Raw genomic sequence first — 25053 nt, 5'->3', positions numbered from 1 at the left:
GTTTTGGTTCACTCTCATCAGGGTTGTTTCCAGGAGCAGCAGGCAGCCATTTTCAGTTTAAAAAAAAAAAAATGAGCAGCTAAAGAACCAAGATTTTCCTTCAGGAATTGGTGGAGAGAGTAAATGTAACATACAACTTACATTTGTCAGGTGGCCAGAAACATGACTCCAAATGAATGATGGTGTTGCTCTGTGTCTTCTGGATCTGTCAGCAAACATACTGACCTTACTACCTTGATAAGATGACAATTCGTCAGTGTGAAGAATCTATTCCTGCAGCTTTAATTTACCAAGGTTGTTAACACATCCATCTCTGACTCTGACTGAAAAGAAAACAGAAAACAGACAACAATGAACACAGCAAGTCATGGCTCAACTTTTTCTTCTGGGTGAAAGGGAACCCAGTGCAGTGCAGATGCTTGCTTCAGTGAACTTAAGTGTTACAGGTGTTACATTATCTTGATTGTTTAACAACAACTTTCAAATAGGATATTTCCTCTCACGTGGCATTTGGCTGACCAATGTTAGAAATATGATCACTCAGTCAGTCAGTCAGTCGCCAATTGAGAGCCGGCCCCCACTGTTGTGGTCCAGCCAAACAGGTAAAAGACTAACTAAGCCACCAGACACACAAAAGACTACGAACATGAAATAGAAACTCTATATTGATGTCAAAACATATCTCTACAACAACTAATCCTCCATTGTTTCACTGCTCATGACTGAGCACCAGTGTTTGCTAACATTAGATCACATATGACATTTTATCTGGGTAATTAAATGACAAGCTAACACTGGAAATGAAAGGGCGTGCCATCAGCTAGCTAACCTCAGATAGCTAGCTAAATGTATAAACTGGATAAAGTTAGAAACCAGCTAACATTAGCATTCATCCATAAGATACTTGACAATGTAAGTCAGAAACATTTCAAAGTTTTTCTCTTTTAGAAAGTAAAACAGAGATACCACACCCTACCTCCACAAAAATGGATGGACACCCTGTGTTATCCTGTAACATAACATAAGATGTTTAACTAATGGTCAGGCTCTAATTATTCTGCAAAAGTTGCCTGTTGCCTTGTTGTCATCTTAAATTAGCATTTTCAATTTATCATGAATGACAGACAGAAGTGTGAGGTGTATTTTTGGCAGAACAAACCAGCGCAGACCAGTCAATGCATGTCAATAATGATCTTTAATGTCAATATATACAGAACTTGAAAGAAAAATAGAATCTTAAAAATCAAATGAAATAAATACAATATCATACAATTTCCACAATGTCTTTTTGAAGAGATATCCATGGAAATTTTTTTTTATTTATTTATTTTTTTTATTTCAGCCTCTCTGGTTTGACGGGGTGCGTCCCGTCCCCCCCAGAGAAATCCCCACAGCTCCCCCACATGCTCTTCATCTTCATAATCTTCATTTTACATATATATATCTATATATCTATATATAGATATATATATTTATATTTATATATTTTTTGCAAACTAGAATCGTTACCACATTGTTTCACCTTCGAACTATAGACATAGCTTTTGTCCATCTGCAGCTTATTTTACCTCTTTTGATACATTGTTAGCATCACAAAATAACGTGAGTCAGATGGTGAATTTTAGGGGAAAAGAAATACAGGTTGTGTCCATACATGCATTTATGTTACCAAAAGTGCTGGCAGATGATATTGATCCTGAGGGACGTTTTAATCTGCCACAAGCAGAATCATATCTTTTTATTTTTCAGCGCAAACAGTCTTACAGTGTCTCTCAGTCAATATTATCTCCAACACTCTCACACATAAACCATAACTTCACTTTAAAGAAAAGAAGTTAAGAGAGCAAAAGCAAACAAGGGAAGGAGAGAGAACTGAGGAGGAGGAAGAGGATGGCAGAGCACAGATGAAGAGCAGTGGGGGGGCACAGTTTACCGAAGCAGCTTTGAATCAGCCAATCACAGTGAAGGAGAACATCAGCTGGTGCGTTTCTTCCCCACACGAGGAAGAAAGAATGAAAGGCGAGGAGGGCAAGTGCATATGAAAGCTGTGGAAATAAATACAAGTCTGTCTCCCCAGCAGTAACAGATATGTGAGTTTCCCCTCTTCCTCTTCAGCTGACTTCTTCACAATGCAACCTCGTCCAGTGTGTGCGTGCATGTCAGGTGGGTGTGAGTGCATATGTCGGGTGTGTCAAATAAATAGGTTAAAAAGGGAGACAGTAGGTCTGACTGGCCAGGACTTCGGTCTGTGTGAGTGCGCACGCATCTGCGTTTGCGTATGAGAGTCCGACTGAGAGTGAGGTCAAAACTGGAGGATGAGTGGTGTGTGTGTGTGTGTGTGTGTGTGTGTGTGTGTGTGTGTGTGTGTGTGTGTGTGTGTGTGTGTGTCTACATGTCTGTCGATGTGAGCTTCTTCATGCTGCGTCTCTGCGCTAGACTGGACGCTGCCACGGGCTCCAACACCGGCTGACTTGTTTTCTGGCTTAGCGCTGAATAGGTGGCCGCCATGGCTCCCTGGAAAATGACGACAACATGGACACTTGGATTTAACTTTTAATGATAGTAATAATAATAAAGTCTATTTATATAGCACTTATTAAAATCCGAGATTACCAATTGCTTCACAAGGAGAAAATAACAAAAACAACAACAAACGCATGCAGACCAATTACTCTAAAATAAATAAATAAAGTGAGACAGAGACACAAATAAGCAATGTAAGAATATGTGAAAAACTGTAAAACTACCAACAAGTTTCTGTCTGAGGACCTCAGACTACATGCAGGTTGATAGTTGATAATTAATTCAGAAATTTTCTCTCCTAGAAATAATATTTCCTTAAAATAGATATAGCTCTCCAACTACAATATCTCTACATTACCGGCTTGTTGATGTGCCTGTTTAGCGGGAGGCAGATCAGCTCATGCTAATGAACAAATCTGTGGTGCAACTGACAATTAATTTAATTTGGGACTAATTTACTGATTATTTCCTCAAATAAATAGAAGAAAATAGAGAAACATGTCAATCAAATTTTCCAAAGCCCCAGGTAACATATTCAAATTTTTATGCTTTGTGTGACCAACAGTACAAATCTCAAATATATTCAGTATAGTGACACAAAAAAAAGCAGTAAATCTTCAAACCATATCTGAGGGGCTGGAACCAGAAGATATTCAGCATTTGGCTTGAAAATGACTCAAAGCGACTGATCTATAGCTGCGATTTTCTGTTGATTGACAGTCAATTCAGTCAATTAATCAACTAATTGTTCCAGTTCTACTTGATGGGTTAAACAGATTCTGGGTGAGTTACTTCAAAGTCCAGCTCATTCAACACTGTTTTATGTTACATTTGTTTATGCTAGAACCACCCACCTATCTATAGATGAATCCGAAACATGTCATGCATTTTTTTTTTTTTTTAAATCTGCAGAGTGGGAGCAGCATTAAGACTCATCACAGTGAAGGGCTTTGAACAAGTGCAGATACAACTTAAAAAGCAGAAACATTTCTTACATAATCAAACTTCCAAGCAACGACTAAAGGCAACATTGCAGGCCGTCAAGTTCAAAGAGGTTCAGTTACAATTAATAAGATACATGCTCTGGAGGCATCCTAGTGGTGTGGGGCTTAAGAGGCCGATCGTGTAATCGCAACATCTCTCTCTCCACACATTTCCTGTCATCTCCTCATGGTCTAATAAAAAGGCATAAATGTCTATAAAAAAAAATAAAAAAATACAAAGATACATGCTTGACGTAGTCAGTAGAAGTCTCGACAGATAAGGTGCCACATTGATGGGACTTCCAGGAAGAGACTAACAAAGACGCCACATGTGCGCAAATAACACCTCATGACAGCAGAGGTGTCCAGGGGGGCACTTCAGTATAAACCATTTGTCAGGTCTTGACTCACATGTGGGAGAGGGGAGAAGAGCAGGAATAGATTGCTGACAGAAGAGGGATTCATGACTAAGAGTGAGTCAACACTCATCAACGCTAAAATTGGGACTGAAGAGTGGAAAAACAATCTACAGTCATTGTTTTGCTGATCGAAAAGTAAAGTTTAATGGAACCAGTGCGAGTCCACTGAACCATCGATCTTTCTGGATGCTGAAAATCTTTTAATAAACCCACAACTATCAATAGAGCTTTTCTTAGATGTAAGAACTGAACACTGTTCCCGACCAGGGTCATCCTATCCCCTGGAAACGTGCAATGTCACAACACAGGCATTAAAATTGTTCCATAGACTTGATAGTGACATTCCTCTTGCTGCCAGGCCTCAGAAATAACAGAGGAGTGTGTGGGTGAGGTGGAACAGGTTTTTCACTGCAGGAGAACTCTACAGGAACGTGTGGTGTGGGCCAAGATCTTTTCTAATCTCTAGCTGAATCTCTGCCTTGAACAATCAAGGTATTTCTATGACTGGTTATGGTTAACCAAAGCCAGAATTAAGACAGGAGTCTGCCCTGTCAGCTGGTACGGTACATGAATAAACATCTATACAGAACATGTACATGGATTGACCTATATAATGGCACCAAGGAAGATTTGAGACTCAGGTTGTTAAAGGTGGTGAAGAGGGAACTGAGTCACAAACTGAAGCTCTCAATTTACTGTTGATCTTTATTCCAACCTTCACCTATGATCACAGGCTTTGGGTTGTATCTGAAAGAACAAGATCAGAGATAGAAGCAGATTCCCGTGCAGGGTGGCTGACCTCTCTCTGCATGACTCGGTGAAGGGTTCAGCAGTTTGACAGTGCCTCTGTATACAGCTGCAGCTCCCAGAGATAAAGAGAGGTCAACTTGGGTGGTACAAGCAATCGGTAACGGATGCTCCCTAGACAACCTCACTCTCTGGAGGGGGGCTGAGAATAACTGTCTGGGAGAAAACACCAGAATGTAACGTGGCTTTATAAGTGGAAAGGTATGTTAATGTGATGTGTGCTTATGTTTTTATATTGGCTCCAATTGAATTGTCCTTTCTTTTTTTGATGCAGTTTTGTCATGAACTCTTCCTCTTTCCATGTTGGAATATAACAACAAATAAAAACAGCACATACGCACACAAACGAAAATGAGTCACCATTTTTAAAAAGTGAACAATCCAACGCCCATTTTTGGTGTCAGTTGCCCAGCAACAGTGTTCCCACTACTTAAACTACTTGAACTTTAAGGTTATTAGGTGCTCGTCTTCCCATGTTGAAAATAATGACCTCATGAGTTTGATTTGAAGGAAGCATCTGACCAGGTCAAGCAGCAAGATAAGAGAAAAGAATGGACACATCTGCTGTGTTGAGTCTGGTCTTAGTAATAGCTGAGATCAGAGGTGGATGAATCATTACACAGACACTGACAGGGTATGTCATCAGGTAGAGGCATTTTGACCCTCTTCTGGTGTGTGGGATGGTTTACATCTAAGCTGAGAAACGCAGAGTAAAGTATCATTGCCCTTAAGGCCAGCACATACATCGAGGTGCTACTAACCTTTAAATTCTCCCACATGGTAACAAATGGTTCTGCGTGTTTCAGTCTGTAAGTTAGCAGGATATACGCTTACCTTGACGAGGTGTGGTGCATCATGGCGTGTGAGCTGGAAGTGTGGGAGCGCATCTCTGCAGGTGATCCAGGAATGCTTTAGAACCTGCTCTGCTGTGTATCGCTGGTGAGGGTCCACATGGAGCATATGGGACAGCAGGTCCTGGAACATACAAAACACAGAGTATAAAGGTCTGTAAACTATATAAACTATAATGGTTTATTTATTTAATGTGGTTCTATAGACAGGACTTGCTCATTTTTCATTGGTAACTGAATGTGTCTCAACACACACACGTATCTTTGTTGTTCAATCATCTGTTCAGTTTTACAACATCCATCCAGTTTATGAAGCACTTTCAAAAACAAGTGTGCAAAGTTCTTCATAAAAATTAATTAATTAGTATTAGACTTTGAAAATTCACTTCAAACACGCACCACCAGTGTGAGGCGACAGTGTCTGTGTGCGTACCTTTGAGGTGTCTGATACAGTATCCCAGTTACCACCTGTCAAAGAGAACTTTCCAGAACCTATTCGGAGTAGAATCTCCTCAGGTGTGTCGTTTGGCCCATTAGCAAACGGCGTGTACCTGACGGGGAGGTAAAAGGAGAGGTTAGAGAAACACATAATCACATCAATCACATTCATGAATACAACTATCGGAAATTGTAGTGGGAGGGGGGTGGGGAAAGTTTCATCCACTGCAGTCTGTGAAGGCTAAATGTCCATAATAACATCAACAGCACAAGAGAAGTAAGTAACAAGAGCACTAATGTGTCACCCCTATTTTGAGCTCCATCTTTGCAAGGCATCAGACTGACTAAGAAATTTGGAAACTTCACGATTAATCATTCCCACCCACACTTAAGCCAAATTACCCATCAGTTGCTTCTGAGTGCAGCCTTACCCTGCCAGCATTGTATACAGTAGAACTCCAAGACTCCATATATCACAGGCTGCATCATAACCTTGACGCATTAGTACCTAGACACACACAAACAAAGAAAGACGCACCATCAGGGACTTGTCCTTTGTGCTGTTGTATATCTTTTTCCATCTCTGAATTGTATCTTCCACGTGACAACCTCTTGTTTACTTTTGGTTTCTATCATTTTTCCTCTCTCACCTCTGGTGCCACAAAGTTGGCGGTGTAACAGGGGGTGAGGAGGAGGCCGTTGCCCCCCCGAAGCTGCTTGGCGAATCCAAAGTCACAGATCCTGATAGAGTCAGGATTCCCCGAGTCATCCATATACAGGATGTTACTGGGCTTCAGGTCTCGGTGTACCACCTGTGGAGAAGAACAAGAAAATATTAAGAAAAGGGATCTTTGAATTTCGCTTTTGCTTGTACTTGTGCAGAAGTGTTTCCTCACCCCTTGGCAGTGGAGGTAGTCAACAGTCTTGGTGATGGTGTAGAGCACGGCACTGGCCTCTCTCTCTGAGAAAAACTTCTGCCTGAGGATCTTATCCAGCAGCTCTCCTCCCTTCATCAGCTCCGTCACCACGTAAACATACCTGCCCTCATCATACACCTGACACACAGATACAAAGGCAACCTGTCACTATGTTGACAAACTCCTTCATGCCTTATTTTTGAAAGCTCACACAAATGTTACTGACGTCTTTCAGAGTGATGATGTTGGGATGCTGTCCGTATCGCATCAGGATCTCGATCTCTTCAGAGGGGTCCCTCTTACTTTTGTCTATAATCTGCAGCAAGTGGAAACACAGATAACAGTAGTTGATGTACTGACTGAGTCAAACAAAAAATCATCCTACTGTGTATTTAAAAATCTAAACAATCTCAGATATTTATTTACAGCAACTCATTGCCCTAACAAAGTTTGGAGATGTTGCTGAAATATGGGCTCAGAAGGTGAACTTGTGCTGCCCTCTCCTGGTGTATCAGTATCACTAATCACATTCAACATGAGCACTTCATTTCCAGCAGTTTCACATACACCAAGGTTTAGAAACCTCCTATATGAACCCACATTCTAGAGACAGTAATACATGAAAACTGCACATCCTCACTATAACCGTCAAATTTAATTCAGTTAGTGATTCAGTTCCCTTAGAAAAAAAAAGTCATGGTGCTTTGTTAAAGCTGAAATAATATATAGAGTGTAGTGGTAACAAAGTTACTCAGTTGCATTGCGAGTATTGTTTGATACGACATTAACAACATACGTAATATGTATAACAGTTAGGGAGATTAGATGTCTTACATGTAGGGCAGCAGTGTGCTTGCTCATTCCTTATTATCCTCTGCTGATGTGCTTTTGAGCAAAGCAATTTACCGCGCTTTCATGTCAAATCAGCGTTTGTCTAATTACCAGTTTCCGACTTGTAAGCAGTGTTCACGTCTACATCAAAGTCTTAACTACAACTGGGATTCTCTCAATTTTCTGAAAGCTCAAATTTTACTGACTTGGTGCTTCACAAAATGTAAGTGTTTGAACCTCAAACAAACGAGGATACGGCTCATTTCAGTCAGAGTCTGACATTGAAAGTTATTGAAACTAATCATATAGTTGAAAAAAAGTCTTATATTATAAATGCACAGTATTTTAACCTTCATTAGACCACATCATACATTTACTGGGTCTTTAAAAGGGTGCAACTGCATGTAACTGTGTGTGTGTGAAGCAGGACAGAAAGATAAAAAAAAAAAAAAAAAAAAAGAACTGCTGGCTTAACTTTGTTATTGATGCTCCAACACTGGATGTTGAGAAGGTTTTAATTTACAATTAAAATTAATTAAACCAGTAAATACAATTGTTTTTGTATCTGGTTACCTTCACAGCATAGTCCATGGCAGAGACTCGGTGTACACAGCGTTTACAAATGGAGTAAGAGCCGACCCCTATGTCTTCCTGCAGCTCGTACAGATCAGAGAACTTGGCTGAGCCCCCGTGCATCTGGAAACAACCAGATTTGAACTGTTACTTTTCCATTAATAAAATGCATTACAGTGTGTTTCATTAAAGACAGACACTTCTGTCCTTCTCCAACCATGTCTCAACATTATTCTCATGTGACATAATTTACCACATGCCACAACAATCCTTGGCTGGTCCATACAGGTCAACAAAGTGTGTTGTACGTCAGAGATCCCACATCCGCTTGTTTTAACACACACTCACAAATATACCGGAGTGGAATTAAAGTGATAATGTTAATACATAATCAGCAATCAAACTGTCATTACAGATATGGCTCCCTATTCACATATTGCACCACAGCAAAAAATTCTGTTCTTAAAGCAACTTGAGAATGTGTGTTTGTACTGAGTGTTTGTAGAGGACAGTGTGTGTGGTGTCAGTCTGCAGTGGAACACAACAACCATTAAAAGGATAATTCTGGATAATTTTGCACATAAACTTCTCTAAATTCCTGATCCCATTCTCACTTCACTGTACAGAACTAGACTTTAGTTTTGCAGTGATGCTGTGAATATTGTCAAAACGAAAGAAAATCTACTGATTCTTCAGAACGTTAGCAACCAGTCGACTCAGAAGGGATGTGTTTCAGCACTGCTAGAAAAGCACTAAAGGGATTATTAAAGTTATAATGTTGTGATAATTGTTCATTCACATTTACAGATGTGCTAACTACAGTGTTAACTCACTTTCAACAGTGAGTAAAACTCCACAATAAAGCGGTTGACATTTCTAATCAGCATCATGTTGCAAAAGGGCAAAAACATGAAGACTATTTGAGATTAATGGAATTAATCTTTAACTTTAAGTATGTGCAATTAAGTTCATTCAAAAGATGAGGAGAAAAAAATGTACGTTAGTTAATGTGGTAATAATTAACCTGTGTAAATTGTGATAGAGGGCACATACAAAGTATAGATAATGCGTGTTCACCTGAACTATAGGGAGTATGCTGAGCAGTGGGGAGCTCTTGTTCTCATCCATAGGGGTTGGAGCAACAAAACTGAAGCCTTTGAAGAGCTGGTGGGCGTTAGCGCTGGGCGGGATACCTGGGGAGTCTAAATATACAAAGATAATTCATAATATAGACAGATGAACAAACAAACACCCACTAAACTTTGGAGTTGTAGTCAGGGCTCAGTTGCAGTTTCCATGGCTGCAGGAGCGGCTGTTGCTTTTAAGCTGAAGAACATGTGAACAGAACATGTGTGTATGCGTGTGTTTGTGTGTGTGTAGGTGTTGATTTACCTTTAGGTGTTTTAGCGGTGAACTCTGGGTCGAAGCAGAACGTGTCATCTGGTTTTCCTGCTGCAGGCTTGAATGGGGGCTGGAGCTCTCTCCTGTACAGTTTCTGAAGAAAATTCAGGTACACACACACACACACACACACACATATTAGAAAGCAAACCCCACCACAGGCTGTTTGGAGTGTGTGAACTTGTGTGGAAGAGAAGCCAAGACCCCTCCCAGATTAACCCCCTCCAATCTCTCTACAGCTCGGTCCAGCCAATAGCATCCTGCTGGCTCTTAAACACTCACACAGGGCTATTAGTGCACGCACAGTGAGAGCTGGCCTTCTGCCCAGACACACACACACTCACACTCACACACACACACACACACACACACACACACACACACACACACACACACACACACACACACACTCTCACTCATAGCTGGCATGGCCAAGACTGATGGCCAGAAGTCACCAAGCCAACCGTTTGCTAGGTGTGAATCCTCAACAGAAGCTGGGAGAGTTACATGTACGTGTATGTGTCGGTCTGTGAGAAATGAGAGGGAGAGGTGTGTGTGGGCGTGTGTGAGAGTGTGTGTGTGCTCACATTCCAGTCGATGGTGGAAAAGAAAGCGTGGCGTTTGATCTCCTCCACTCCATCGGGCCCGGCCCCTATAGACACAGATCACTCTGGTTCAGTTAACCTGGCATGCTCGTCTTCATTGTTTTCAGAGGATCAACACATTCACACATTCTCCTCTCGGTGGTGTTCAGCATGTGATTTAAGTGGATGCCAACATGTTAACAAGCTCAAGCTAAGCGAGTGGTGCAATGTGAGGATCAGCGCACCACATTTTCTTTCATGCCAACAGGTACACACACACACACACGCACACGCGCACACACACACGCACGCACACACACACACACACACACACACACACACACACACACACACAGCTGTAATGTATCTTACCTAGTCTGTTAGCAGGGTTACGTTTAAACAGCATTCTCAGCAAACTCTGGGCTTCCAAACTGAGGAACTGGGGCATTCCCAACTTAGCTCTGGGAAGGAGAGAACAGCAAAAGGTCAATATGGATTGTAAGGAATCATCACTTCATGTACATATTAAGCCTTAAGCTTGGAGTGCCCCAATCATGCAGTACATATCGACTCACTTGAGAATCATATTCATGGTCTCATTGCGGTCTTTCCCTTGGAATGGTAATGTCCCTGTTAGCATCTCAAACTGTAAATACACAGGGAAAGAAAAGGATAATCAACACGACTGTTTTCTAATCACTTCATATTAATGTCAAAGCAAAAAAAGATGAGCCAGTGTGTGTGTAAATTTGTTTGAACTTGTGTACCATAAGTACTCCCAGAGACCACCAGTCTGCACTCTGTGTGTGTCCTCTCCTGTTGACCACCTCAGGGGCCATATACTCCACCGTACCACAGAAGGAATACGCCTTCTTATCAGCATCTACTGACTCTTTACTCAAGCCAAAGTCTTGACAACAGCAATGCAAAGCAATGTGGTGAGTTACACAGTTGACTGAACAGTCACAGCCTCATCCAGTAATTACACCATCCAGAATAATTATTCTTTTAAAAGACACATAAAAATAGCTACTGAGGAAAGTCAGTCTAAGGACAGAAAAGGGGTCATAAATCTATTATCTAATGTCAAAAATACAAATTTAATATGAGACAGTTTAATTACAGGTTATTAAATACATCAAACTATTCAGTTACACTTTAGAATGAAAAAAGCCAAACATTACATTTGTATTACAGTAATTTAGCATGCATTAGTTACAAACTTACCTGTTAACTTTATGTGTCCAGCTTCATCAAGTAAGATGCTGAAAGACACAAACAGTGTTTCCACAGAGGTGAGTTTCAAACATGAGTTAGCAATACTACAGTGGCAGTATTTAAATCATCTCATTCCTTTGTTTTCCACTTGAATCAACTCTGCTCTAAGATTTGAACACTGAAGGGTTTTGGGTCTTATTCTGGAGTTGAGGATTTTTCAAAGTTTCAAGTACAAAATTCGACAGATCAGAGCACTGGATTCAAAGCCACACGGAACACATCTGGTCAAAGACTGTGGACTCATTCAGGTGGACAAAAGTGAACAATGTGACAGCTGATATGTGTGTGGATGTGTGTGTACATGCTTAGTGAAGTTATCGGCAGATATGGCTTGGCAGGCACAGGTAGAGGGATAAGGTGTAAATGGAGGTGTTTACTCCCTGATCTTTGTGTCTTAAGAACAGTCAAAGGCTCAAACAAATCAACTTTTAACTTTGACTTCAGCAATGAAGAAATGAAAAGTAATTTGTGGAAATCAAAGTACAAAGTAAGTCCTGTCAGCTAACATTTGTTGAAAAACAATTAAATTTCTCTTGATATCGTCTTGTAAACCTACATTTATATTGTAAGAATTTACATATAAGTGATATGTAAATTATCTTATGGCAGAATTCATATAACGCCATGATAATTTTACTTTTTGGTCTTTGAAAACTGCACACATACAGTATAAAACTCATCTTAATCATTCACTATTTCATCATAGTCGGTGTGATAAAGGAGGGGGCTGAATATAATTGTCTTGAAGATTCAAAAATAATCTCTAAATAAAAAAATGATAGAAACATTTAACATTTTAAATGTTAATTATCATCAGTAAGAAACAATAAGTAATGTCTTTTAACCAGCTCTACCTACTGTTGTTATGAGTAGACCAGAGGACAGCATGGTGTTTTGAAAACATGGCAGGTGATGATGGTCAGAGCCAAACAGACAAACATCACCAGTGGTTTTATACTTGTGAGAACACGTTTGTAATGAACCAAAAGCAAACTACAGCTGTGCAGGTTCTTTCTGTATAAGGGGGTGACGTGGGCGTGGTGCTGGCTTAGAGTGTGAAAGGTCAAAAGGTGGAGGTGAGGTCTAGGATTCATACTTCTCTGGCTTGAGATCTCTGTAAACTATGCCCAGGTTGTGCAGGTGGTCGAGGGCCAGGGCCAGCTCTGCAAGGTAGAATTTCACATCTTCCTCTGTAAACATAACCTGATAAGAACTGGACACATTTACTCTCTGAACTCAGAAGAGAAGAGAAATTCAGCAGCAAAAGGAAAAAAAAACATGACTTCAGTATGAAGCTTCAGTTACCACAAACAGAGAAAACAGAATATTATTATTGTCACAATATCAACATTTCAAATAGGTTACATGATTCAGCAAGCTGTTGATTTGACATTGCCAGCAGCTATCGCTTTGGTTCTGAGACAAGCTTTCAACACAAGGTTTGTCTAGAGAACAATCACACATTGTCTGAGTTCCCTGAAAGCATTTGAAAAGAGCTGATCTGAGCCTCTAACTGACAAGCCACTGATGATCCAAAAGCGAATAAGGATTCCAAGAGAAGCACTCGTGTTTCCATGAGGAATTTAAGTCACAATTTGAATAAAAAGCAAACAGAAAACAGGAGAGACAAATGACTTGGCTGTACTTACGCTCTTATAAAATAAATAAAATACTCTTGCATGATAAATTTGCACCTGTTCCATTTGTAGCTGTCATTTGAACTATTCCTGAGGGTTTATAAACGAACTTTGATGCATATGTTAGTTCTGATTTTCACAAATATGTTTAAAAACACTTGGGGTAAAAAAAGATCAATAAATTCCTGAATGAAAGGAACAAGCTGTACTTTTCTTTTCAGGGAGAACAAAATAACAGACAGAAAAAGGTACAAATAAGCTAAAAGTATAATGAGATGTCAGGCAACAGAACGTCAGCTTACCTCTTTGGATAAGCGAGTGAATACATCCCCTCCCCTGAGAAAGTCCAGTATTAAATACAGTTTCCCTTCTGTCTGAAAGGCTGAGAAGACAAGGAAACAAATCATTTATCCACAAGCGAAAAAATATTCTTAATTTAACATAATATTCACATGTTTGGGCTACAAGTTGGTACATGTAAACACTGTAACCTACTCAGAACAGCTACAGCTTGCTGATGTTAACACTGATGATACTGATAGGATATCAGAATAAAAGTAGACATTAGCTTGATCCCTTGTTTCATTGTTTTTATGTCTATTGTGGAGATCTTGTCTGTTAAAAACTGAAATATAATAAGTGGGGCTAAGTCCTGTTCAGTAACTGTAAATAACTGATGATAACTGTGTAATAACACTCAAAATATCGTGATGTAAGCAATTATGTTTCTGATTGGAACATGAAGACGAACAAATCTGCACGATTGCATATAATATCGCTTTTATATATATATATAAAAAATCATCTGCATACTACATAAATCCCAGTGTTTCTCTTACCGTAGTGCAATTTCACTATGAAGGGATGATTGACTTCCACTAAAATGTCTCTTTCCATTTTAGTGCGAACTCTGTCCCTGACTGGAGAGATAAAACAGGGAGGGGGACAGCATGAGAGAGAAATTCAACGCTTAGGACGGAAGACAGTGGGTGACTGGCACGGTGGTGTTTTGTGTGGATGTATATTCAAAAACAAAGTTGCGTTACCTTTCAAAGATGCCTTTTTTAGAACTTTCATTGCATATAACTGACCAGCATCTGGACCCACAATCTTCCTGACAAGAAATACCTGAGAGAGCGAGAGAAATTTTAGAGAGATACAAACGCCTACGATCGCACTGACGAAAACACTGGATTGGTGTGTGCTGCGTTTCCTCACCTTGCCAAAAGAGCCCTGGCCGAGGACTTTGAGCAGTTCAAACTGAGATGGATCAGCTTTCTCACAGCCCTCTTTCACATGGTGGGTGATAGGAATCTCCTTATATGTCCCGTCATCCTACACAAACAGTATCAGTATGAGACCACCACGCAATATTGCAGGTGTGTGCAAACATGCACAGATCTCAAGCCAATCATTACTTACACAGTGTGAGAAAGATTCTCCCTCCTCCATGGGCTCGTCCATGATCTGATGTCCATTGACCTGCAGTCAAACCCACAAATTTCAGAGGAGTCGGCAACAGTAGAGACTTCCACAAAGCTTGTTCATCCTTGTTTTCAGCTGAGCAGGACTATGACTGCAGCTGCTGCACGCCCACATGTATGATGGAAGATTCAACAGATGAAATCGATGAGTCACATGCAATAACAGTGCGCTTTCACTTCTCCAACTGAAGCTCTGTTTGTTGTCAAACAGTATGGAGTCCATACTTTAAGCCCGTCCAGCTGTCCAGCTCTCATCCTGTCCCTATAAAGCCCCTCATTATTAGCATTCTAGCTTAATCCCCAGCCATGGCAAAAACAACATGTCTGACTGGCTCTGCGAGGCTGATGTTTGCTAGGGCTGCAGTCAGCATTCAGCCTCTTGAGGACAAACTAGGGTCTGGTTCTTTTGGGGATTGGCTGATAGCGATGGCAAGATGCTTTTTAAATGACCACAGAAAGGCATGCTTTGTTCTAATCAGAGCCACATTCAGGAACCTGTCTTATAGCTCTCTTCTGTTTATTTAAATAGCCAAACACTGTAATGATATTGTCAGCAGAGGAATGTCAGATATCTCAAGTAAATCTGACAATAAACTGACCACTATAACATTATCCAGGTCTGCACATTTCAGTTCTGTGCTGAAGCTCAGCCTGCATGATGTATTCAGTCCAGTGTGTTTGTGTGCGTTGAATTCCATCAAGCCTCTGAAGAGGGGGGATGAGTCATAGCACTACGCAAGCCCACTCAGTGGGTGGAGCCACCACCATACACTCATGTACATCCACAGAACAGAGGCCAACAAACCACTTTCCGATATCTTAGTGCGATATAATAACATTAAAAACATAAACATTCAAAGCAGTCAAGATATACACTCCAAAGCAAGACATAACACAGACAATTATCAAAATGTAAGCCTTGGTGCATCTGTGAAGTATTAACATCTAGGCAAGCCAAAGCCAGGGCAGTGCTTGTGTCATAATTCACACATATATTTTCACTCCCACCTTTGCTGTGGCTCATCGTGGCTTGTAACAGAGTGCAGCCTACACTCACAGCACAACCAGGCGAGTCTTTTTCAGCCTTTTGAAAAGATGTCTGACAGCCATACACAACATCATCTCACAAGCTACTGATACTGGCGTACAAGGCTTTGATTAAACATCATCTTCAAAGTTAAAAACTTATACAAAGTAGATTATGCAGCCAGCACCACCGCAAGCCCAGTTTAAGTGCTTAAGCTTGATGTTTACTTCTGTGCTTCTGTTATCTTGGCAGCTTTCAAACGTGCAGCATTCAGTGAACACTAGATTAAAGTGCTTATTTGCGGAAAAAGATTAAACAATATTTTTTCAAAGACCAATATTAAGAGCATAAGAGCATAATAGTGTTTATTGTTCAGTATTACCATGCCGCTCACATTAATTGAGGTCCTTCAACAGATTGGCAAAAATATAAAGAATCCAGTGGCACAGTTCTCCAGAAGTATAACAAGAAGAGAGTTCAGTTCAACAAAGAATAGACCAGGTCAGAATTGTATGGTGCAACAGCTCTCTGCTGGCTTTAAAACAGTCACGGCAGTCAGACACACAGTTTGGACTGTAGGTGTGAAAGACTGCAAAGAATCTCAGAGATGGAGAGGTTTAGGATGTCAGATTGGTTTAGCTGCACACAAATAAAAAATAAAAAAAAACACCTCACCATGGGGCCCGTGCAAAAGCACACTGAACCTTTCCACAGTTGTCACAAGACAACATTTTGACAAGTCTTTAAAAGTATCACTGGTTTCACTAAAGGTCTGAAGGTGGTGAGTTAGCCTTTGATTAATACATTAGTTTATATTCCAGTAAGAGCTCCATGGTGTTGTATTTGAGCCTGTATGTTTGTATCTAGTGGTGATATATATTCATTACTTCACTTTACTAATGTAGTTAATACACTACCAGCTGTGTAGATGAATAGTTTTGTCAAATTATAAGTTACTACGTAGCTTACAAACTGAAGTTATGGCTAATAACAGCATCACTTGTACTGTGACAAGCCAGCCCTCAGTTGTGTAGACGTCTGACCAAATTTTACCCAGCTAGAGTTTAAGTTTGACTAAATTTAACGTAACTGAAATATTTGATTACCTTATTATGGATACATGAGTCCTTTGCCAGACGACGCTTATCAGCTCTTCATTAACTAGACGGTGGAGGCTGAACAAAAAAGAAACTTGTCTCCAACTTTCAAGCCTGCAAGCTGTCAGCTAGCAAGCTAACTACGTGCTAATGCTATACACGCTAAGCTAGCTATGAAGCAAAGTCCTCTTGAGAAGTGTAAATAGCAACAAAAGCCAAGAGGAGGCCATTTGTCATAGGATAAAGAGCCCGCCCTCTCTGCGGAATACTGGCCAGCGGAGAAAGCCCGGACAAGCAGCTATCAAACTAATAGAGCCGGGCAGTGCAACAAAAATAAACACCTAACCAGCTGTTAGCATTAGCTAGCGTGTTAGCATGCATCACGGTGCGCTGCAGGTCGTGACGCGAATTTAAGCTCTACCCAGCCTCGCAGGGCAAGCTAACTTAACGGGACAGCACAAACCAAAACCAGCGTTAAGCAAATTAATATGCAAAACACGCATTTGTCAACTCACCTCACTACTAACGCTGTTTACCTCCATCTTGTGCCAGGATTCCTCTCTAAGTCTAAGGCATCATAGTCCGCCTAGACCCCCGCTCCACGTTGCATGGCTTCCCCTCTGTGGAAGTCCGGCTGTTCTGCTTTGATGATCAGACGCAAGCTGTGCGGCTGCGGGATGGGATCAGGATGGGATCGGGGGGTCGGTGCGGGGAATAGCCGATGCTGATGACTGGACCATAAGCTCGCCGAGAGCACCGCTACCCTGCCATAGATGCGAATATGGCGGCTACCGTGGTACCTGATCGTCAGTGAATGAGACTTTATTGACGTATTTATGACGCAATTCAGTTAAGGATTTCCCCCGTCCAAACCAAAGCAGCGGATCTCGAGATAGAGAGAGAGAGGAGTGAGAGAGCAGGACGTGGTGGCGCTGGGGGGTGGGTGGGCATGATGTTGCATGACATGCTGTGAGTGACATACATGCATCCGGGTGATGGCACATTTGCTTTCGACTGAAATAGTCAGTGCCATTGTAACAGACAAGAAGTTAAATTTATGATTGAGGCAGGGTAAAATTAGGGAGAAAAACAGTCTCCTCTTGTGGTGAGCCATAAATCTAAGCCTCTGATCTTACGGGTGTAAGTTGAATGTTTTAAAGCCACTGTTTCATAAGCCTGTCCATCCCTAGTCCAAGTGGAAATAAGAGGCTTAACGCTCATCCACTTTTTCTGCAGCTCTGTCGCTCTCCCACCCACGAGCACAAAGTCTTTGTTTGGTGAGGTAATGCATATACTACATGCCTACATTTATTTGTGCTTGTCACTGGTTACTTTTCAACTTCAAAACTGAAAACACAATTATGCCTTTGTATTGGCAACTACTCCTGATTTACAAGACCGTGGACAGTCTCTGCTGGTTTGTTCTAAATACGACACCATACGTCATAATGGACATTATCTTGGGCTGAAGTGTACGCCAGTTTTATATTCAAATCTTTCACCTTCAAGATGAGGAACAAGACCAGTCAGTGCCATCTGAGTGAACAAATTAGATGGCGACCATGTAACTTGAGCAGAATGATGGCAGAAATTAAAAGAAATGTTCTTGTTTGCAAATGTAATTATAAAAATCAGTCAATATTTGTGACAGAATAAAGTCGTATCATAGCTTAAGAATTATTATTAGCTGATATAACCCCCTGTCCTCTATGATCAGTGATAAATGAGAAAAGACACGCACATAGATAAGTTAGAGGTTTTTATTGTTCTCTCTGGACTGGTCCAGAGCAAGGCGAATGATATGCAGTAAAAAAGGCATTTGTCAGCCCAACAGTCATAGTGAAGCATCAATCCACAGGCACTGGGCGTGGAGCATGAGTTTAAAGTATTTGTGTAAGACCACAGAGTCCATTTTGTGTGAAACCAGCTTCTGTGTGGAGTGTGGAAACATCTGTATGAGTGTGTGTGTTTGTGTGAGAGCTGATGTACATGAGATAGTCACTTTTGTTCTGTAACTGCTTCTTGCACTTGCTCCTCTGATGCAGAGGGCTCAGTAACTTCAGTTATCGAACCGTCGTCGTTTATGGTGACCAGCGGGACTTCTTCGTTTGCCGGGGCCGGCAGAGGCTCGACGCTGGTCTCACCAGCCGCCGGGGAGTCGTCGTGGTCGGAGGATATGTCTGCCAACTCGTCAGCAGGCTGACATCCTCCTTCCACAGTCGCGTCCCAGTCCTGGTCTGAAGGCTGAGGTAGACTGGCCATGAGTTCCTGAACACATACACAGCAGCAAACCGCAGGTTAGAAATGTCTAAAAACGGTTGAGTTTAACTTTATGTTGATATTCCAATAAATGTTACTGCTGTATAAACATGACTGTGAATGTACCTGCTGTCTCTCCAGGTCATTATTCCTCACAGCGTTGAGCAGGCTCTTTGTGAAGCTTGCAAGCTCAAGGTATTTTTGTTTTTGGTTCTCTAGCTCGTTCTCTAAGAACTGCACTTCCTCGTGCTGAAAGAGAAAGATTCAAAGAAGCAAAAAGTTCATTCAGAGCATCACATCATAGTGTTACAATGCTTTCTATACACTGATTTTTGTGTCCTCACCTTGAATTCCAGCAGGTTCTGCATTTGCTCTAGGTCTGAAGCCACTAATTCACCATCGTCATCATCATCATCCTCTTCTTCATCCTCACCAATTACTTCGATCTTCTGTTATAAAACAATAAAACAGATTTGATTATGACTTCATATGAAAAAAGATGAGTTTTCCATTAAATAAATACGGCGTAAAGATGAGACTAAATTAGCTCATACTAACTATAAAACACACGGTGTGATAAGCCGCTTATCATCCATGGTAATAAATCATTGGACACAGAATGGTAGTGATAATTAAGTCAGACATTATTAAGTATTAACTATAGAAACAATTAAAAAACAACAACATACATCAAACTGGATAGGAAAAATGTGTATCCTCTTTATACAGTCGCCATTTATATCAGATTCAAAACACAGGATTACATGAAAATGTAACATTGGTTAGATTATTGGACCTGGTATTATGTAAGACTAAGAATGCAGAATAATGATTAAAATGAAAACAATTCTCAATTCTGAACATTTACCACAGTTATTCAGCAGTCTTTAACAAAAAATAATAACTGCACTTAGATACATAACTGTACAAAGAGGATGCATTACACTTACTGTGTGTCACCTATGTGATTAAAATCGGCAGCCTGTAACATGCTTGAAACAAATGCCCTCGATTGGTCAGGTTTATTTGTAGCATTCGATTTTCTGCACCACTGCAGGCCTCCTAAACACTGATATAGAATCCCCTAAAACTGAAACAACTATGAAATCCAAAACTTGTATTACTTGTAACTATGTAATTATTATGATATTAATAATTGTATAGTCCAAGATTGTTAGAGAGTATTAATATTTAACATACATTGCAAATGACGTACAATCATGGTTTGAAGACTTCCAGTGACCACTCAGTGAAATGTGCCATGGTTAAAAGCTAGTGTGAACTTATAGCTCTGAATGGGCTGTGATTCGAGTATGTACACTTTTCCAACCAGTGTACCTTCTTAAGTGGCTAAATTTAATGAGGTTCTATTGTAATATCAGAGGAATAATGAAGTACCACATTATTGGCCATTGGAGCAGCAATGGACACATCAGTTCCATCTTCTCCGTCTCTGTGTTGTGAGTCAATGGTGCCATCTAGAAGAAAGAACACTGCATTAATACTGAGATCCACGCTTTATCTATGTATGTGTGTATGTGTGTGTGTGTGTGTGTGTGTGTGTGTGTGTGTGTGTGTGTGTGTGTGTGTGTGTGTGTGTGTACACTATCTTTGGTCTCACCTTCAGACAGGCAGACAGATCCCCCATCATTCAAGTCATCTCCCAGTTCGGGCGTTCTGAGTCGCTCCTCGTCAGGGCTGAGGGCCAGTGGAGATTCATTACCTGGGGATGAGGTTGTAAATACAGCAGGTCCACCTTTAGGCGGTGGGATTTCAATACCCATCAGACGGTACTTCCTCCGTCTGTTACTGATCCATGTCTGCAAATTGGAAAGCCCAAAAAAAGACATCGTGGGTAAGTGTCACAGGCGTAAGCAAAAGTACTCTAAAGCTCACAGATATCAATGAGTTTTTCATAATAAAGTATCCAATGTGATAAATGTGAAAGTAGTCAGGAAAAGATGCTTGAAAATGACTTTTCTTTTGCCATATCACCAGTGAGTATCTGGTATAAATGTAGTCACAGTAACCCTAATCTAAATATGTTGTAAGCAGATGTTTAAGTAGCTGATTTCTCAATGATTTGAAGATGATCCTGACAGCAGCAAACTGTATACCTCTGTAGACAGAGATTTTTCTTCGTTGCACTAAATATTCAAGTAAGTTAGATGGCAGTGGGTCATGTGTGTGTCAGGACTCAGAGACTATATTTAGTTCACCAGCATTCCTTCAGTGCCCCTGATATACAGTAGAAGTGCATGACTTTTGCACAACTTCGTGTAAGTGAGTTAGAAACCTTCTATGACCTAGAAAAGTTTCTCTTTCCTGTTTTCTTTATCTTATAAAAAGTTCATACAAGTCAAATAGTCTTATTTTCACTAAATGTCATACACAAGTAGCCAGACCACGTGAAAAAGGCTCAGAGGTTTATGAGTGAACAAAACAGCTCTCTAGTTTCAGTGATACTGCAGAAATGAGATGATACTTTTCTCAATTTCTCTGCATTTCTTTAACACTATTAATATACAGAAGTAACTTTCAACCTTGCAGAGGTGATTACCTTGACTATTTCAGTGTCTACATTGAGTTGGTTTGCTGCGGCGGTGATCTTTTCCCTGCAGACTGAGCCCAGGCTGGTCATGCCTCGGTCCCAGTAGCGCTTCAGTTGGATGAGATCCCCATCACTGAACTGGGTCCGATCCTGCAGCTGAAAACACAAACCTCTCTGTTTGACTACACAACATGCACACTGGTCATAAAGCAGAGATAGAGGTTATCACAGCTCTAGCTTTATAACCTACCACACAGAAGCAGAACATACGGGTATGAAAATGGTACATTTCATGTTTTTCCTACTTTAGATGTTCAAATTCTTTTGTCGAGGTTGACAAAAAAGTCCTTACTGTTCTCTTTCTGGAGTTGCTGATAACCCAGGGGGCAGCAGACACACCGACTGAAGTCTGCACACAAAGACAGACACATTCAAGTTGAGTCTTTCAATTCACTTTGAAGGAAAACAACAACAATACTAGAACTTGATTTACCTGTGAGCTGGATTCCCCTGTAAGTGAGGTCTGTGCTGTGAGGGAGTAGCTGCCCTGAAGAGTTGTGTTGCTGTGAAGCAGTGTAGGTCTGGAGCTAGTCATAGGAGGTGTGTGGCTTCCTCTCACCACAGACATTTCAGCCTCGGTTGGGCTGGCTGATGTCTGCTCCCTGTGGATGTGCGTCTGAGCAGCCATATTTGCCAATTCTTCCTCCCTTTGCCACTCATCCGCTTCATCTCCAGTCTCCATGGCGATGGAGAAGTTATGACTGGTGTCCAGAGGGTGAGGCACATGCCTATGACTCTCCTGAACCTTCCGGGTAGACGGTGGTCCAGGTCTAAGTCGGTCCCCCTCAGCTTTTTCTGACAAGGTGAAGACCTGCTGAATACGAGGTGTCTGTTCAGAGGAAGGACCAGAATTTTGGACTGGGATGGAAACCTGCGTCCTCTGCTGGGCAGGTGGTTGAGGTTGGGGGTTGGAGTGAGGTCTGGGCTGAAGCTGAGCCTGGGATTGTGAGGAAGAGGACCAAGGGCGTGTTTGCGCTGTACCGTACTGCCTAGTCCAGCTGTGAGGTACCACCCCTGCTCCTGCATTTACCCCTGCCTCTCCAAGGGATGAGGTTCCCTTCCTGACTGCAGTGTAGACTAAAGGCCCTGAGGCAGATGTGAGGGATGGGAGATTCTGAGAGTGTGACACCAGCTTGGAGTGGAAGGGTGAGGAGGTGGAGGTGGAGCTGTTCCTGCTCTGCAGGACCTGGTTGATCAGAGATGAGGATGTGTGCGCAGAAAGCTCAGAGTCTGATTGCGATGGGGGTGCTGTGGGTCTTGGTCGGGAGCGAGGGACGGAGTTCAGAGAGTAGATCCCGGTCAGTATGACATCATTGTTGTTGTTGTTGTTGTTGCTCCCACTGCTGAGAGGAGAGGAAGAGGAGGGAGAGGATGATGCTGACGAGAAAGAAGGGAAGGATGAGGATGGAGGGAGAAGGTGCACACGATTCTGGATGTTCCGCGCTGCAGCTATCTCTGCAGGTAGCAATGACCCTGCCGCCAGGCTATGATTGGACAGTGCACCGCCAGCTAATGTGTGATTGGAGAGTAGTCCTCCAGCGAGTCCGTGACTGGATAAGGAATGAGACACGCCTCCATTCTGGTCTACCTTGGAGGCAAGTTTACGTCTTTTGTTGCCAACCCATGTCTGCAGGGAGAAGAACAATCAGCTCAGTAACATCACTTAAAAAATACTGCAAATTTCCCCACTGTGGGACTAATGAAGGAATATCTTATCTTATCTTAAAACATTCTGCAAAACACTAGAGGGACAGATTCTGCAATGTGAGAATAATAAGTTATCCCTCTGCACTAGATGAAGACCTCATAGGAAATAAACCACAGCTTCATGGCCTCATTTACTTGCCCCAGCATTACATGGGCATCCCTTACATAAAAACACAAATGCAACACACACCATACTGAGGAGTTCCGCGTCCCTCTAACTCATTCACACACAAGGATAATTTATGGGCCTACCCGGACCACGCTGAAGTCCAGTTTGGCCTCCTGGGCACATTGCAGTATTAGCTGGAAGCAAGCCTTGCTCTGATTGGTCATCCCATTCTCATAGTAACGTTCCAGGATCCTCTGCTGTTCAGCGGTGAACACTGACCGCAGGTTCATCTGAGAGACAACCACACAGATAAAGAACCCCCAAAACTCTCACAACAATTCAATACTAATCAGAGCTCACTTCCAGATTAGGGTGGGTGATCAGTTTGAAGAGATAAAGTTTTTACTGTGAACTTAGAGCTTCATTACACTTGTGCAATTTACTTTTTTCCGATTATAAACTACAGTAAGATAGTTTTTACTGCCAATTTAATTCCAAAAAAAGTATAGCTTTGTAATAAACATTAATTTAGCAAATTACATAGCTTTTTCCCCAAAAATGTCACAGTCTCAAGATTACAACTACAGCAGTAGTACATGTTTTCTTGTTTTGAATTTTCTTTTAAAATTGATCTCATGTCACTTTTTCTATCTCCTACTGAAATGAAATGTATGATATACTCACAGTCTGCAGGCCACGTCTTTGTGGCCACGCATCCATTCTGCTACTGGAGGGGAACGGGGCTGCCATGCAGATCACAGCAAAACCTCCATATTTCTAGGTTAGCACGAGTTTGATCGTAGTCATCCTGTCTCAGTGTAGCTGGCACACTGCAGGGTAGTACGGCTGAGGAGAAAGCAAAGCAGACAGACACTATGCTTAAGAGTGTAAAGAAAAAAAGACAACAAATCCATTAAACAATCCATCTCATTATGTTGTAGGCAACCAGTCAACACTTTGTCATATATTACAAATCTTTGCAAAAAATGACATTGAACATTGTGAAGCTGAAAAATATACAACACACTGTCACTCAAAGTACAATAAGCTATGACAAAGCTACTGTGTAACATCAATAACACCATCAATCAAGCTAATATGTTGTGCCTAGCCAGACATTGTTCTATTTATTTATTTTCTTTATAGTTTATTATCACTGAAAACCATTTAAATCAGTGTCAATGAAAAAACACACAGAGCTACAATTAATTGCAGGTGTTTTATCCATCTTTATGGCAAAACAAAACATGATTGTGTATCGTAAGCAAGGTTCAGTAAAAAGTCCACTGGAAATCGTTCGTTAATTCTAACGTAATTTCGTTTTTAACAGGCTTTCAAAATAATAACTTTGTATAAACAATAAAGAAATACTCGAAGTAAAGTAACTTGCAAATTTTGGACACAGCTAGCCCATACTTTTCTATGTTCTACACTGTTGTTACAGTATTGTGAATATGGATTTCAAAGAAACTTTCGCCACAAACCTGTGTTGTGTTAGTAGGCTATGCAGAGAGGGG

The 25053-nt window shown here is 41.2% G+C and overlaps 2 protein-coding genes across 6 annotated transcripts in view; both read right to left on the bottom strand.

Annotated features, from left to right (window-relative positions):
- Positions 1 to 1176: 1176 nt before the first annotated feature.
- On the bottom strand, positions 1177 to 17743 carry rps6kal (ribosomal protein S6 kinase a, like). 4 transcript variants are annotated; one of them, XM_056382674.1, is made up of 22 exons: positions 17366 to 17743; positions 14665 to 14827; positions 14461 to 14577; positions 14289 to 14370; positions 14082 to 14162; positions 13545 to 13624; positions 12702 to 12835; positions 11555 to 11592; positions 11095 to 11237; positions 10903 to 10973; positions 10700 to 10788; positions 10331 to 10395; positions 9735 to 9837; positions 9420 to 9544; positions 8343 to 8465; positions 7165 to 7254; positions 6918 to 7076; positions 6672 to 6833; positions 6453 to 6529; positions 6017 to 6134; positions 5567 to 5707; positions 1177 to 2514 (listed from the first exon to the last, which is right to left on the bottom strand). In XM_056382674.1, the coding sequence occupies exons 2-22, from the start codon at positions 14704 to 14706 to the stop codon at positions 2389 to 2391; spliced, it is 2166 nt and encodes a 721-aa protein (XP_056238649.1). In that variant the 5' UTR covers positions 14707 to 14827; positions 17366 to 17743; the 3' UTR covers positions 1177 to 2388. The 4 variants fall into 4 exon arrangements, with proteins under 4 accessions (XP_056238649.1, XP_056238646.1, XP_056238647.1 ...); XM_056382671.1 differs by having other exon boundaries at positions 14665 to 14724; XM_056382672.1 differs by having other exon boundaries at positions 12702 to 12808; positions 14665 to 14724.
- Positions 17744 to 18596: 853 nt separating this feature from the next.
- The window catches only part of hdx (highly divergent homeobox), a 7238-nt gene continuing 781 nt past the window's right edge, over positions 18597 to 25053 (bottom strand). Inside the window, exons 2-12 of one of the 2 annotated variants that reach the window (XM_056382670.1) lie at positions 25021 to 25053; positions 24221 to 24382; positions 23680 to 23826; positions 22154 to 23347; positions 22013 to 22069; positions 21670 to 21816; positions 20731 to 20929; positions 20508 to 20587; positions 19454 to 19558; positions 19236 to 19358; positions 18597 to 19118 (exon numbers count right to left, since the gene is read on the bottom strand). The exon at positions 25021 to 25053 is cut by the window's right edge and continues 25 nt beyond it. In XM_056382670.1, coding sequence (XP_056238645.1) covers positions 18849 to 19118; positions 19236 to 19358; positions 19454 to 19558; positions 20508 to 20587; positions 20731 to 20929; positions 21670 to 21816; positions 22013 to 22069; positions 22154 to 23347; positions 23680 to 23826; positions 24221 to 24286 — 2388 coding nt within the window. In that variant the 5' untranslated portion in view covers positions 24287 to 24382; positions 25021 to 25053 and the 3' untranslated portion in view covers positions 18597 to 18848. The remainder of the gene's footprint in view (positions 19119 to 19235; positions 19359 to 19453; positions 19559 to 20507; positions 20588 to 20730; positions 20930 to 21669; positions 21817 to 22012; positions 22070 to 22153; positions 23348 to 23679; positions 23827 to 24220; positions 24383 to 25020) is intronic. The other variant, XM_056382669.1, reaches the window with a different exon arrangement.

The sequence above is a fragment of the Seriola aureovittata genome, chromosome 8 (assembly GCF_021018895.1).
Source record: "Seriola aureovittata isolate HTS-2021-v1 ecotype China chromosome 8, ASM2101889v1, whole genome shotgun sequence".
In the NCBI taxonomy this organism is placed as follows: Eukaryota; Metazoa; Chordata; class Actinopteri; order Carangiformes; family Carangidae; genus Seriola; species Seriola aureovittata.
Note: the sequence above shows the minus strand (reverse complement) of the source record. Positions and strands in the feature narration are given on the sequence as shown.

What these genes read in the sequence shown, in the direction of transcription:
- rps6kal (XM_056382671.1), bottom strand. Translation starts at nt 17,392, where the DNA reads ATGGAGGTAAACAGCGTTAGTAGTGAG. An exon ending in GCATACTCCCTATAGTTCAG is followed by an intron (nt 8,466 to 9,419) that starts GTGAACACGCAT and finishes GGTTGTTTCCAG; the next exon opens with ATGCACGGGGGCTCAGCCAA. An exon ending in ATGCACCACACCTCGTCAAG is followed by an intron (nt 2,515 to 5,566) that starts GTAAGCGTATAT and finishes GTCATTTTCCAG; the next exon opens with GGAGCCATGGCGGCCACCTA.